The following is a 16,415-nucleotide window of genomic DNA, read 5'->3' as shown; positions in this document are numbered from 1 at the left end:
GTTTGTAATTTTCCTCATAGGTACACATCAAGCGTGAGAGAAAGAATGTAAAAAAAAATCCATGAAATCACATTGTATGATTTCTAAACAATTTGTGAAAATGTGTAGCCAGTAAGTATTGGGCAGCCAGCAAAAGTTACTTTTAATACTTTATAATATAGCCTTGGTTGGCAATGACAGAGGTCAAATAGTTCCTGTAGTTCCTGACCAGGTCTACACACACTTTAGTTGGCATTTTGGCACACTCCTCTGCACAGATCTTTTCTAGAGCTGTGATGTTTGAGGGCTGTCACTTGGCAACATGGGATTTTAACTCCCTCCACAGGTTTTCAATTGGGTTGAGGTCTTGAGACTGGCTAAGCCACTCCAGAACCTTGATATGCTTTTTACAGAGCCAATCCTTGGTTTTCCTGGCTGTGTGTTTTGGATCGTTATCATGCTGGAAGACCCAGCCACGTTTCATCTTCATTTATCTGACTGAGGGAAGAAAGTTTTTACCCAAAATGTCACAATACATGGCCCCATTCATCTTGCCATTGATACGGATCAGTCTTCCTGTCCCTTTGCAGAAAAGCATCCCCAAAGCATGATGTTTCTACCCGCATGCTTCACAGTAGGAATGGTGTTCTTGGGATGCAACTCAGCATTCGTCTTCCTCCAAACATGGCGAGTGGGGTTTAAACCAAAAAGTTCAATTTTGGTCTCATCTGACCACATCACATTCTCCCAATCCTCCTCTGGATCGTCCAGATGGTCTTTAGCAAATTTCAGACGGACCTTTTTGTTTAGTAGGGGAACCTTTCAGATAATGCAAGATTTCACCTCATGATGACGTAGTATTTTACTTACTGTATTGTCATCTTTGTGATGGTGGTCCTAGCTGTCTCCAAAGCACTGACCAGTTCCCACCATGTAGTTCTAGACTGATTCTCACTGTTCTCGGATCATATGAACCCCATGAGGTGAGATCTTGCATGGAGCTCTACTCCTAGGGAGGTTGTCAGTGATGTTATACTTCTTCCATTTTCTAATAATGTTTCCAACTGTTGATCTTTTCTCACAAAGTTGTTTACCAATTGCAGTTTGGCTCATCCCATCTTTGTGGAGTTGTACAATTTTATCTCTAGTGTCTTTGGGAAGCTCTCTGGTCTTGGTCATGGTGAATACTGGAGTCTGACAGTATGAAAGTGTGTAGGTGACTCTTATGTATCTTATCAGTTCAAACAGGTGCCACTCGTACTGTTAACGAGTAGGGGTCGGAATATTTAACTTCTTACGGAGCAAGTGAATGGTCTGTGAGGGACAGAAAATATGTTGGTTTTCTAGCTGCCCGATACTTATTGGCCACCCATTTTCACAAATACTAAAAATCATACAAAGTGATTTCCTGGATTTCACGCGTGATGTGTACCTATGATGAAAATTACAAACCTCTCATCTTTTTAAATGGGTGAAGTTCCACATTCTTCAGGTTGCTGAAGAATGTGCAATATGCTATAAGATGTAGCAATATGTTTTATTTATATTAAAGTGGGTTGGTTTTTTATTTTTATTTTAAACAATGACAGAAAAGCTTCAAACAGGCCAGCATAATTCTTTAATTTACTTCCAAGTAGGCCTACATATTCACACTACATTTGTCTGTTGTATTCTGTTGTTGTAAAAGGTAAAATAAAAAATAAAAAAAGGATAGAATGGTTCAAGATTTATAAGCTGTGTTATGTTTACAAGACTATTTTTCTTTAGTGAAAGAGGGCAAAATGGCTATCTTGATAATAAAGGTTGATCTAGACCAGGGGTATTCAATTAAAAGTCAGGGTGGTCCAGTTATTAAAATTTCCTCTTAGTATAAGATCTGAACCCAAGTCCATTTTGTGTCTTGTAGCCAGCCATGTTACAGTCTACTTTTTCGGTTGTTATCAATTTTCAATGCAGATTATTATTCAACTGAGTGCACAACTAGCTCTTTTACCGTAAATAAAAGTAGACGCAGGAAAATCAATTTAAAGCCTTTCTGTATGATTGGAGAGCACACACAAACCTCAGAATTAAAAATAAAGTGAAAACAAAGCTAAATAACCCTGTTCTCAGATAAATTAAAGAGGTCCCAGCCTAAAGAACTGGAGGCCTACACTTCAAGTAAAAAAAACCATTAACATCTTCAGAAAGCATAGATAAAAAGTGGCTCTTTCAGGGAAAATTGCAAAACAGAACTTCCTTCATGAGAAAAAGGGGCATGACAATGGCCTGCCAGTCATTTAAATCCTGGTGTGAATGGACTTTAAGCACTCCTTCACAACTGTCCCATCACTAAAAGATTTTTTAAGTTAATCCACCATGCCCTTACTGAACATTCATTTGCATCCAGCTTGGTTATCTGGCCCACAGCTCGGACTTCAAGGGATAATTTTGCTCAAAAAGTCTGTGCTTTGTTTCGTAGTGGTGCTTCACGTTACAATTTTTAATTAATGCTACGTGTTCAGCACATAATGTAGCCACAAGAGGATTGGCTACAAGGTTTTTAGACTGTGTAGCCACAGTGGCGTTCTTATTTCTACGGAAAAAGGCTAAAACTTACAACTTTTGCGCTCACTAGCGGCGCTCGCTATTTCCGCTAAGCTATTTCCGCTAGCGAGCCGTGCTAGCGCCGCTACTTCCGCTGGCGAGCTGCGCTAGCGAAAATAGCGCCGCTATTTCCGCATGCCGACGGAATTTTAGCCAAAGCATCCCGACGGAAATAGCCGAAGTGACCCGAACGCTCCCGATCATTAAATATGCACTCAGGTCATGACCTCTTCTCGTCCAATGAAAAAAAAAATTGTTTTTTTTACAACTGAACCCGCAAATTGGTGTACGACAAGGCGAGGATGATCAATCAAAAGAATCCAGTGTTTTATAGTAGAGTTTGTGTTAAAGTCCTCATTAATAAACAAATGGTGAATGCTGAGAAGGGGGAGGAGTGGTGACAGATGGATCAGAAGGTAAATGAAAGATATTATCAATACTTGTTTGTAGTCTTAGACTTTTGTTCCCTATGACCAGCAGGAATAACCAGCGATGCATGTAAATGTGAATTCACCTCGCTTGCTATTTTTCATGCCTTTTTAAATTGAAATGAAAAATCAAGTTATTGAATTAAAAAAACAAAAACCAAACTATGGCATACCAATGGTAATGTAGCCACAAGAGGGCACAAGCCAGTGTCTTATTGTGCCGGTCCCAAGCCCGGATAAATACAGAGGGTTGCGTCAGGAAGGGCATCTGGAGTAAGACTTTTGCCAAATCAAAGATGCGAATCAAACCTATGACTTCCATACCGAATCAGTCGAGGCCCGGGCTAACAACGACCGCCATCGGCGCTGTTGACTTACAATAAGCCATTCTGAGCCTCATCAAGGAAACCTGATCACTTGATCACTTTGCCATCTTAAAAGAAGTCAACATGCATATTAAAAATTTCCAAGTGGTGGCCCATCTATCTATGCAGCGGCCAGTACTCCTCACTAGTAGGCTTTGCAAAAGAAATTTCATCATATGGTACTGTAAACTGATAAAGGATTTCTGATTTGTGAAATACTAAGAATATAGTCGGGTCAGATGCGACCGAAATTGAATTCTTTGGATCCCATAATACACACTATGTTTACAAGTCAGGTGGCAATGCACATCACTCCAAAGACACCATACAGACCAAAATTTAGCGGTGGGAACATCATGGTGTGGGACTGTTTTTCAGCATATGGCACATGCAAACTTTATATAAGTCATGGAAGAATGGTAAAATGTAGCAAAACATTTTTGACAAACAAAATTTCTGCCATCAACCAGGATGATGAAGGTGAAAAGTCGTGAGCTTTTCAGCCAAGGAGCCACAGAGCTCTCACTTGGTTTCAGATAAAACAAGAACCAATTCAGTCAGACTGCAACATCCCGCAACACCTCTGAATTCAAAATTTACCCTGATTTACATGCATAGGTCAAAGAACAAAGCAGTGCTCTGACCTACTTACATAGTTCAAAGCAGTAGCTCTGTTCTACGATCTTACTCACACTGGCCTTCTCCCACGTCTTTCGACGATCCAGTTTCTGAGTATACAAAAGTTAAAATCTAACATTGACCTAGTTTTGTCAAGGTCATCATCTCGTTTTCATCCAATTTGCTGCCCGAAGTAATGTGCTTTTTGTTTCATCTTTCTACCTGCAACGGTTGCGAAGATATTTGGTGGACTAACGGACAGACGGACGGACGAACACATAAACGCTTACATCACCGCTTTGAAGTTGGATGTAAAAAAAAGAAAAAAATGTGCTAGAATGGGCCAGCCAATTACCAGACTTGAATCCAATAGCAAGCTTTTAATGCACTTCCATTGACCAAAAATATTAAAATTGACCAAACGGCAACCCGACGTCTGCTCGTTTTACTCGCTGCAGTGAGAGCGGGAGTTAGTTAGACCCTCCAGAGCAAGCATTAGCTGCTGCTTATGTTTGGAGAGTCCTGTAGGGTTTCTGTCTGTTAAAGAGCTTTGAAATGTCTGCTAATGTGATTAAGTGCTATACAAATACTGTAAAGGTAGACTGATTATCACCATGCCTCCAAAAAAGATGCAAAAGTTGGAGAAAAAGTTCATCACAAGTTAATGAAGAAAAGCAGACCGATGTTACTGACGGATAACACTGAAATGTGTGTTGACAAGGCTCTGTCAGCTTGGTGCAGCGTGCACAGGAGAATACAGTATATGAATTAAGGGTAAAGAAAAGTACGTATTGAATGAAAAAGCAAAAGTGAAAAAAAAACGTAAATCTTTATTTCTAAAACTTTTTTTTAAAAGGACTTTTTCTTTGGGCTTTTCTCTTCAGGAGTCGCCACAGCGACTCAGTTGCCTCCATGTAACCCTATCTTCTGCATGTTTAATCTGTATATGTTACTATTGGGAAATATAAGGAAACATAACATTAATTTTCATTGATATGCTGACGATACTCAATTATATTTATCAATTAAAACAAATAAATCTGATCAGCTAATTAAATTGGAATCCTGCCTCAGGGATATTAAATCCTGGATGCTTCACAATTTCTTAATGTTGAACAGTAAGAAAACTGAAGTCATTATTATTGGGCCGAAACATCTTAGGTCCACACGATGACCGATTTTTTTTAAAACGCAACTTTTTAAAAACGCATCGAAAATGATTCGCGTCCACACAACAGCGTTTTTAAAAAAATCTCCGTCCACACGTAAACGCACCAGTGCGTTATCGAAGATGGCTATAAGCATGCCAAACCATGTGGTGGCATTATTGAGTCAAATTTTATCCAATAGGAATCCTCCGTGTTTTGTTGTCACAACACACGGGCCCATAAACATGACATCACAGCGGTTTTCGTCGCAGTCAAGACGTCAGCGTCTTTAAAAACTCCCTGGGATACGACGTCCAGACGACAACGCAGACCCAGCATTTTTTAAAAATCCACCTCGGTCAGCGTTTTCGAAAAGTTGCGTTTTCGTTCCGGATATCTGCGTTATCGTGTTGACGGGGCCTTAGAGATGATCTTTCTAACATGGCAATTCACTTAGATAGCATTGCTCTATCCTCTACCAATGAAGTCAGGAACTTGAGAGTGATTTTTGATCAAGATCTGTCCTGTGATTCTCATATTAAGTCTGTATCCCGGACAGCCTTCTTTCACTTGCGAAATATTGCTAAAGGTAGAATTTTCTTTCTTGACGCAGAAAAAATCATTCATGCCTTCGTTACTTGTAGATTGGATTACTAGATTATCGGGCTGTTCTAACTCCTCTATGAGGACTCTACAGGTAGTTCAGAAAGCACTTGCCAGCTTACTGACTCGAACTGGGAGGAGAGAACACATCTCTCCTGTCCTAGCGTCACTTCATTGGCTCCCGATTAATTATAGAATACAATTCAAACTCCTTACGATTACATATAAAGCTCTCAACTGTAAGGCTCCATACTTACATTGAAGATCTTATTGAAGTATATTACCCACCTAGGGCCCCTCCGATCCGAGGATGCAGGATTTCTGGTGACCCGTTGGGTTTGTAAGAGTAGATCAGGAGGCAGAAGCTTTAGCTATCTGGCCCCTTTACTCTGGAACAATCTCCCAACCTCGGTCCGAGGGGCAGACACTCTCAGCCTATTTAAGAGTAGACTAAAAACCCTCCTTTTTGATAGAGCCTACGATTAAAAATAACACTCATCCCACTAGATATACCGCTATAGGCTTAGGCTGCTGAGGGTATTTTCTCAGTCTCTCCCATTAAAAACAGATACTCTGAAGCTTCTGCCACTTTTCCTTCGCTTTCTTTATCTTTCTATACTCTTAGGATTTTATTACTCATGACATGAAACTGGCCTATCTGCCATTCTCTCTTTCTCTCTCTCTTTCTCAGTCTCTTTTACTTGACCTATCTCTTTCCCCGATGTATTTCTACTTCCCAACCAACAGGTCAAGGCGGATAACCGCCCTCCAGAGCCTGGGTCCTGCCCGGAGTTTCTTCATCAATGAGGGAGTTTTTCCCCGTCGCTTATGCTTGCTCTGGAGGGCATTGTTGGTTATCTATCTGTAAAGCCCTTTGAAATGTCTTCAGATATGATTGAGCGCTACATATATAAAAGTTGATTGATTGATCCTCTCACACCAACTACCTTCACGTTTTCTTTCACTACATCCATAAGCCTCCTATTTGGTCTTCCTCTAGGCCTCCTGCCTGGCAGTTCAAAACTCAGCATACTTCTACCAATATATTCACTATCTCTCCTCAGGACATGGGCAAACCATCTCAGTCTGGCCTCTCTGACTTTATCTCCAAAACCTCTAACATGTGCTGTCCCTCTGACATACTCATTCCTGATCCTATCCATTATGGTTACTCCCAAAGGAAACCTCAGCATCTTCATCTCTGCTACCTGCAGTTCAGTCTTCTATCTTTTTCTCAGTGACACTGTCTCTAGACCAAACAACATCGCTGGTCTCACCACGGTTTTGTACACCTTTCCTTTCATTTTAGCTGAAACTATTCTATCACACATCACACCTGACACTTTTCTCCACCCGATCCATCCTGCCTGTACATGCTTCTTCAACTTTTTCACCTTCTCCATTGCCCTGGGGTGTTTTTTTTAAATGACTACCAGGCTTTAATATTTTGATAAAACTAATATATATTTTGTAATTATATACATTTTTTTCTTTTACTTTACTTACTTTACAGTTATAATATTAATAAAAACATTAGAAATGAACAGTTTTAGTTTTTATATTGTACTATTAGCAAAATCCAATCCTCGCATACACTTCTACGGTACATTCTGTTTTTTACTTTTGAGATGCATAAACGTCATGTTGGGATGCATAAATTTTTCTTGTTATATTTGAGTCAGTGAGACCAAAACTTCAATAATTCCTTAGTTACAGGTGCCTACCTCATTGTTGCTATGTTTTATGGTTTAAGGTTTTATGAACTATCATCTTAATTGTCTTTATTTTTAGTTAGCATATGCCTTGAACACTTAAAGCTGAAAAGTATTGATGGTTATGTAAGAGCAGCTTCATGCTGGTGTGATAAGCTGTATGTTTTACATTCAATTTACGTATGATCTGATTAGTCGACTAATCGAAAAAATAATCAGTGATTAGTTGACTATCAAAATAATCATTTGTGGCAGCCCTAGACGAGAGGAGGTCATGAGAGGAGTGCATATTTAATGTTCGGGAGCGTTTGGGTCACTTCGGCTATTTCCGTCAGCATGCTTCGGCTATTTCCGTCGGCTCTATCCAAAAAAGTTGCAAGTTTTAGCCTTTTTTTCCTAAAAATACAAATCCCACTGTGGCTACACAGGTTAAAAACCTTGCAGCCAATCTGGAATTTACTTCGCCTATGGCGACGTGGCGAATGGCTAGCGCCACGGATGCAAAAATGGGTTTTCTCAGACGGGTAGCTGGTGTCTCCCTTAGAGATAGGGTAAGAAACAATGTTGTTCGCGAGAGGCTCAGAGAAGAGCCACTGCTCCTTCATTTGGAGTCACCTGATGTGGTTTGGGCATCTGGTGCAAAAAAACGTTCTCTCTTTGAGCGAGGTTGGATTGTTGTGTTGCATCAGCAAGGCCCCTTTCAGTGTGCCATTGCTGCTGAGGTTGGACGAAGACAGTAACTTTACAATTCCTAAAAGATCCTGAGGGCAATGGGAAAATAAGGTCAAGTGGTAGACCCAAATAAAATTTCACGGGCCCTGAACTGGAGGATCCTACTGGCTGTCAACCTCAACACAAATTGAGCTCGTCACAGGTGCCAACTGCAGTCACATAAACATTAGACAGCTCTGACAGAGAAGGGTTTTGAGAGCAAAAAGCATATTCAAAGACCTCCTCTCCATCAACCGCACAAAATTGCCCGTTTATAGAGTTTGCACGAGCGCAATAAAGATGGGGCATTGAAGGGAGGAAGAAAGTTTTATTTTCCGATGAGAAAATTTTTATTCTTGATGGTCCCGATGGCTTTCAAGATGTTTTCTAAATGGCACCCAGTCTCCTTTTCACAGTTGTTCTTCAGACAGGTCTGCTGTTAGAACTCTGCGGCATTCATCTGGTCTCTGATATGAGCTTGTTCACAGAAGAAGCTGATGTAGCAGATTTTAAGTTAAGACAATCAATCTGGTTGTCAAAAGGGGAAACAGTACTGTGTCCATGAATTGATGGCGAGAAGGACACAGCAGTGTTGTTTTACTGCCATGTTACAGGCACTGTTGAGGAAAACAGCAGTATTTACCAACATTAAACATCTGTTTATCAACTCTCTGTAAATATCTCAAGTTACAACACCTCGATACCTACGGCATACAGACAGGTGCAGCCTTTGTGTACAATTCTTTTTTTAAATTTAGTTGGTGCAGCTTATATTCAGATGTGCACAATAGTCCAGAATTTACGGTGTATATATGTGTGTGTATATACATACTGTGTGTATATATATATATATATATATATATATATATATATATATATATACACACACACACATAAACAGTTATGTTCAAAATAATAGTGTCTAAAAAGGTGAGTAAATTTCAAAATTCGTCAAATAAATTGTACTTTAATGAATACAAATGCTGCACATGCTATTTCAAAGCAAGAAAATTGGAAATAGTGATTGAATTTTATAATATCTCACAGAAAGTCAAGAAATGTAATGCGCAAAAAAATTGCAGTGTTGACATCAGTCTTTGGAAATCCATCTTTGGAAACTCAAAAGTACTGTACAAACAAAGAAACTCTTGAAAAATCAACTTTGCTGAATATTCTAAAGTAAAAACCACAGTTTCTGATAACTCCTTCACATCTATGGTGCATGGAGTCGACAGACTTCTGGCAACAATCAACATGTGTTGCACCCCTGGTCAATTGTGCTACGTTCCCCGGTTCCTTTGTATTTCTTGGTTTTGCCTCATGAACCGCACCTTTTTATGTCAGTCCACAAGTTTTCTATGGTATTTAAGTCCTGGAATTTTGCTGGTCACTCCATTATTTGGATGCTGTTTTTCTAGAACCATGACTTTGCTCGTTTGCAGGCGGGTTTGGAGTCATTGTCTTGTTGAAACACTCATTTCAAGGGCATCTGAACACTGAACACTGCCGAGACGCCCTTGAGCTAGGCGCCCTTGAGCAAGGCGCCATCCTATTTACAAGTTACTCATTAAGGGCACACCACAAAAGAGCTGCCCGCCACTCTGCCCACCCCCAACTGCATGCCTGCAGGGAGTGTGTGTTTCAGGGCCTGTACACACGATATTTGCATTTACATTTGGTGGGTCCTCACCCCGGCCTTGTGATTATTAACCATGTGATAGAGTGAGCTTATAAGTTCCCTTTGGGGATTATTAAAATATACAAAATTAAAAATCGATAAATAAAATAATCATCTTCACAAAGTACTGTGGATTGAATTCAGAGTTTGCAAGTCGTCTGAAAAGAACATTCTCTCATCAGTCCACAAAATATTGCACCATTTATTTTCAGGCCAGTCATTGTGTTCTTTGGCATATTGTAACCGCTTCAGCAGATGTCGGTTTTTTAACAGCTTGGCTTCACATAGATGTCCTCCGTTGTTGCAGTACTCAGAGACCACCTTAGATCTTCTCTGATCCTCCTGGAGCTGATCATTGGCTGAGCCTTTGCCAGTTTGGTTATTCCCCGATCCAGTCGAGAAGTTGTTTCTTTTTCTTCCTCGTCTTTCTGGTTTTGGCTGCCATTTTAAAGTATTTGATATCATTTTAGCTGAAAGCCTATAAGTTACTGCACTTCTTTGTAGGGTTCCCTTTTATCTATTTCTTGATTAAAAAACGCTCTTCATCAGAACAGTGTCTTGAACGACCAATTTTACTTGATTTTCCAAGACAAATGCACAGCCAGCATATGCAATATCAGTTGCCTTGATCCTTACATAAGGACTACCCTTTTTTCCCCCCAGTCAACACCTTCCCTAATTGAACTCACCACTGCTGTTTTAACCTTACATTTCTTGATTTTCTGTGAAATACTATAAAATTTAATTTTTCCAGTTTTCGTGCTTTGAAATAGAATGTGCAGTGTCCCCAATTTATTTGACGAATTTTGACACTCACCTTTTAAAGACACTGCTATTATTTTGTGTATATCTGTATATACAGTGTGCCTTCGCGCATTTGTGCATCAACGCTTGCGACTTCACCTCATTGCAGATTTTTGGTGGGCAGTCACATGATACCGTATGCGCATTCTATTGGCTGACGGCATCCGGAAGTGCGCTCTATTCCGTCAGTCTCTGACTTTCGTGAGACACAAAAGTCCTTTAAACAGTGGATAAGAGTGTCGGAAAAAGTAATACAGATAGAAGGTGGTTTAATATCAGTATGGGGAGAGTCATGAACGTTTAAATTACCGTAAATAATAAAATACACTGAGATCTCGAACACAGATTCCTCAATTGAGTGTGGTTCCTGGAACACAGTTACCACAAAAACCGAGGGCACACTGTACATACACGTGTATATACATATACTGCATATATGTATATGTGTATATATATATATGTATATATGTGTGTGTGTGTATGTATGTATATGTATATATATATATATGTGTGTGTATATATGTATATATATATGTGTGTATATGTTTATATATGTATATGCATAATTACTAACTACAGTGTGCCACTAATTTCAATGTTTTATATACTGATTTAAATCAGTACAGTGGTACCTCTACTTACGAAATTAATTGGTTCCAGAAGAAATTACCTAAGTAGAAAATTACGTGCCCTAATCCGTTCCAAGCCCAAAAAAATTCCGACATGTTTTATAAAGCAGAAAAATGCATCAAAACATGTAACAAATACACATTACGATTAGATTATTACACAATAAATGAGAGTTGTGCATAATGTAAAAAACAAAGAATAAAGAATAAAAATGGTCATTTATCTTTTAACTGCTGTCTTCATTGTTTTTTACCCCCTTTGATTCATGCGCTCTTGCCTCACCATACCGAACAACAGGGAATTCCAGTCCTCCTGTTGAACTTCTCCAACCACCCATGCAATGCCTTAAACTCCTTAAACTCCTTTTTGTTTTAATAACGTGGCGATTGTAGATGCATTAAAGACATTTTCTTTGGCGAGATCAACCAAGCGAATCCCTTTTTCCATGCTTTTCTATTATCTCTTGCTCTTTTCTTTTCCTCTTTGGTCCATAGCAAATACACTAAAAGTTAATATATTTACATAAAACTATTAGAACACATCATGAGTTGAGGGCCGAATGACGAGGACCCTGCATAAACACCGATCTAGCTCCACACAGAGGTCCCTCTTAACCAATGGGATGCCACGAAGATACTAGGTAATAGCCAATGGCAGAGCAGCTATGAGAATGTTGCGAACCTGTGGGAGCTGCGAGTATCAGCGCATACTGTATTTTACCTTTCGTAAGTCGAAATTTCTTTCATAACTAGAGGTAATATTTTCCTGCTGAGAAGTTTCGTGAGTAGAAAATTTCGTAAGTAGAGACATTCGTAAGTAGAGGTACCACTGTATATAAATTTTTTAAAAAAACATGTGAGAATGGCTGTGGAATGTTGACAATAGCTTTTTGCCTTCATTTTATTCATTCTCATATCATGCAGCTGTATACAAAACTACAGGAGAGCTTGGTCACCAAGTGATCATTACATTGAGCAAATCCATCGTGTGGAAGCTTGTGTGTATACATATATACACATATACATATATATACACATATACATATATATATACATATACACATATACATATATATATACACATATACATATATATATACAGTGGGTACGGAAAGTATTCAGACCCCTTAAATTTCTCGCTCTTTGTTTCATTGCAGCCATTTGCTAAAATCAAAAAAGTTCATTTTGTTTCTCATTAATGTACACTCTGCACCTCATCTCGACAGAAAAAAACAAATGTAGAAATTTTCGCAAATTTATTAAAAAACAAAAACTGAAATATCGCATGGTCATAAGTATTCAGACCCTTTGCTGTGAGACCCATTGTTAACTCACATGCTGTACATTTCTTCTGGTCCTCCTTGAGATGGTTCTACTCCTACATTGCAGTCCAGCTGTGTTTAATCAAACTGTTTGGACTTGATTAGGAAAGGCACACACCTGTCTTTATAAGACCTTACAGCTCACTATGCATGTCAAAGCAAATGAGAATCATGAGGTCGAAGGAACTGCCCAAAGAGCTCAGAGACAGAATTGTGGCAAGGCACAGATCTGGTCAAGGTTACAAAAGAATTGCTGCAGCACTCAAAGTTCCTAAGAGCACCGTGGCCTCCATAATCCTCAAATGGAAGAAGTTTGGGACGACCAGAAATCTTCCTATAGACTTGGCCATCCAGCCAACAAATCGTGGGAGAAGAGCCCTGGTGAGAGAGTTAAAGAAGAACCCAAAGATCACTGTGGCTGAGCTCCAGAGATGCAGTAGGGAGATGGGAGAAAGTTCCACAAAGTCAACTATCACTGCAGCCCTCCACCAGTCAGGGCTTTATGGCAGAGTGGCCCGATGGAAGCCTCTCCTCAGTGCAAGACACATGAAAGCCCGCATAGTGTTTGCCAAAAAACACCTGAAGGACTCCCTGACTATGATAAACAAGATTCTCTGGTCTGATGAGACAAAGATTGAACTTTTTGGCATTAATTCTAAGCGGTATGTGTGGAGAAAACCAGGCACTGCTCATCACCTGCCCAATACAATCCCAACAGTGAAACATGGTGGTGGCAGCATCATGCTATGGGGGTGTTTTTCAGCTGCAGGGACAGGATGACTGGTTGCAATTGAAGGAAAGATGAATGCAGCCAATACAGAGATATCCTGGAAGAAAACCTCTTCCGGAGTGCTCAGGACCTCAGACTGGGCCGAAGGTTTACCTTCCAACAAGACAATGACCCGAAGCACACAGCTAAAATAACAAAGGAGTGGCTTCGGAACAACTCTGTGACCATTCTTGACTGGCCCAGCCAGAGCCCTGACCTAAACCCAATTGAGCATCTCTGGAGAGACCTGAAAATGGCTGTCCACCAACATTCACCTGATGGAACTGGAGAGGATCTGCAAGGAAGAATAGCAGAGGATCCCCAAATCCAGGTATGAAAAACTTTTTGCATCATTCCCAAGAAGACTCAAGGCTGTACTGGATCAAAAGGGTGCCTCTACTCAATACTGAGCAAAGGGTCTGAATACTTATGACCATGTGATATCAGTTTTTCTTTTTTAATACATCTGCAAAATTTCTACATTTGTTTTTTTCTGTCAAGATGGGGTGCAGAGTGTACATTAACGAGAAATAAAATGAACTTTTTTGATTTTAGCAAATGGCTGCAATGAAACAAAGAGAATTTAAATGGGTCTGAATACTTTCCGTACCCACTGTATATATACAGTATATGTGTGTGTGTGTGTGTGTGTGTGTGTACGGGCCCTGAACACACAAGTACACACACAAGGGGCCTGTACGCACGCAGGGGAGATAGAGTGGTGGCCAGCTCCTTCGTGGTGCGCCCAAATGAGCAACTTTTAAGTGGGACGGCACCTTGCTCAAGGGCACCTTGGGAGTGCTCAGAGTTGAGCTGACACCTCCCACAGTCAGCTAACCTCCAGGTGTTTTTTTTGGATGGTAGCGGGAATCGAACTGCTGATCTTGAGACATTGGACGATCCCCTCTACCACTTAGCCACCGCTGCCCACCATAGAGCCACTGCTGTTTCCATAGAGCCACCGCCGTTGTGGGCAATAATGCATGTCAAGTGATTTAACTGGCTTTTTTACAGAGCATTTATCCAGCACTAGTCACACTATTGTTACCACTTGAATAGCGGCTTACAGTTAACATTAAAATCATATTCATCAGCTATAATTAACCACAGGCTGCTTTTCAAATACAAAATCCCACATGGCTCTATTTAAGATTTTATGTACAGAACACATAGTGGAGAGTCATCTCTAGCAAAGACATTTACCACCTGACTCATGTTTTTATCAAAACTTGGGAGCCTCGATTTAAGCACAAAGATTAATAATTACTTTGGTTTTCATTATAACTTATAAAAATTTGATAATAAGCACCATGCATATTACATCATCACTTTGTCATCTAAAACTTTTTTTAAAAATTGAAAAAAATGAACTAAATTTAAAACTTCAGGTTTATTTTTTTACATGCACATATTAAATCTTTACTTTTTAGACAAAAAATTATAACACAATTTAGTATTCTATAAAATACTTTGCACTTTATTGGATTATAGCTGAGGGGGTTGATGGGAACAGAGCTTCGGTTTTAGGCCCACATGCTGATAAACCAACACATTCTGGTAAATCAATATATTCAGGGTTTTTTTTTTTAATGAGGTGGGAATTTCAAGCAAATTAAAATCCGAACATTGCTCTCTACAATTTGAATATATGACGATGCATTGTACAAATACATATAGCGTTCCTAAATCAGACACATTGAATGGATAGGTCACAGTGGTTACAACTTTTGAGCCACCACGCCATCTCACTATGGCAAGTGAACCTTTGATCGCCAGCAACAATTCAACTCTTGTCAACTGAGGCTAACCGAGTCAAATTAAAATTATGCACAACCGCAGAAAACGTAACTTACAGTTCCTGATGTCCGAAATGAAAACAGCTAATCCACGCATTCCATCTCCTTTAGACACAGCCGGCATATTGGCGGGTCCTTACTTCGGCCTTATCCGTAAAAATGAAGTGACGTCGGTCAGCTTTCCACACTGGACAGGAGGGGGAAGATGGCCAACTTGACGTTTGTTAGCAGATAGCTACTTGCACGTCCAGTCGTCAGTGAAACTTGGTGACTGGATGCTAGATGCCAATTTCGTCGAATGCCTTTGCGTGTCCAGCTCCGATAGCTCGATTCGCTAGATGTCGGCGGGTCAACGAGCAGCAGGATGAATTACCCCTGATAACTGGTACGCTTCCGCTGGCTATGACAAGCTAATGTTAGTTCATTCAATCCGTATACTTGGTTACGATGCCAACCTCAGCGCTAATACCTACTGCGTGTAGTTAAAACCACCGTATTTCAAGATGAATCTACGACAGACGTAGCGTAAAATGCAGCGTTTGGGAATATAATGCTAAATTACTTCGTGTCATGCACCGTAAAGCTAGCTCAACAGCTAGAGAGCTAGCCGAATAGCATTACCATTCAAATAATTGAATACACCAGCGGTTGACTAAAATAGGTCAGCAGAGAGCTTTATTTCCCAGTCACGGATATGAGACGATCGGCCTGTTCCTCCACACTATACTAAATAAAATGTCCTCTATGACTGATGGCCGCTATCCGCTCCTCGGCTTGGAAAAGCTCGTGACAGAACCCTAATCGGGACCGCGCGACGGGCTCGTGCACGCATACATTCGTTCCTTAATCTGATGAAAGTCTGAAGCTCATTGGTCCATCGTGCGGCCAAACATGTGATACCTCTCACTGGGGACACAGTTCAGTTTACCGGACATTCCTGTTAACACATTTCTTTGATACCAGTGATTGATCGTCAGCCTGGAGTAAGACCAAATTAAAAAGTTAACGTTTTTTGTTTGTTTATTTATTCATTTATTTCATATTGTTGCATCATATGGTTTACATTTCAGAACATTTTCATACAAAGAACGGTTTTGGAACATGAAATTTAATTCAGGTAGCTATTGTACCAGTTTCATGTTTCCAGTTTTATTTTGTGCTCTTATATGCTTTAGGAGGGGTTGCTGAAGTCTATCCCACCGTGCATTGTGAGTTAGTGGACTACACCATGGACAACCTGGCAGTTTCTCTTGTTATAGGGCCACAT

General features: G+C 40.0%; 1 protein-coding gene across 3 annotated transcripts in view; it reads right to left on the bottom strand.

Annotated features, from left to right (window-relative positions):
• ap2a1 (adaptor related protein complex 2 subunit alpha 1) overlaps positions 1–16,048 on the bottom strand; it is an 80,998-nt gene extending 64,950 nt beyond the window's left edge. Inside the window, exon 1 of one of the 3 annotated variants that reach the window (XR_011038467.1) lies at positions 15,206–16,048. Coding sequence is in view for 2 of the 3 variants with exons in the window: in XM_068337937.1 (XP_068194038.1) it covers positions 15,206–15,272 (67 nt within the window). In the remaining variant the exon portion in view is untranslated. The remainder of the gene's footprint in view (positions 1–15,205) is intronic. The other 2 variants (XM_068337937.1, XM_068337938.1) reach the window with 2 other exon arrangements.
• Between the last annotated feature and the right edge of the window lie 367 nt (positions 16,049–16,415).

This window comes from Antennarius striatus, chromosome 16, assembly GCF_040054535.1.
Source record: "Antennarius striatus isolate MH-2024 chromosome 16, ASM4005453v1, whole genome shotgun sequence".
NCBI lineage: Eukaryota > Metazoa > Chordata > Actinopteri > Lophiiformes > Antennariidae > Antennarius > Antennarius striatus.
Note: the sequence above shows the minus strand (reverse complement) of the source record. Positions and strands in the feature narration are given on the sequence as shown.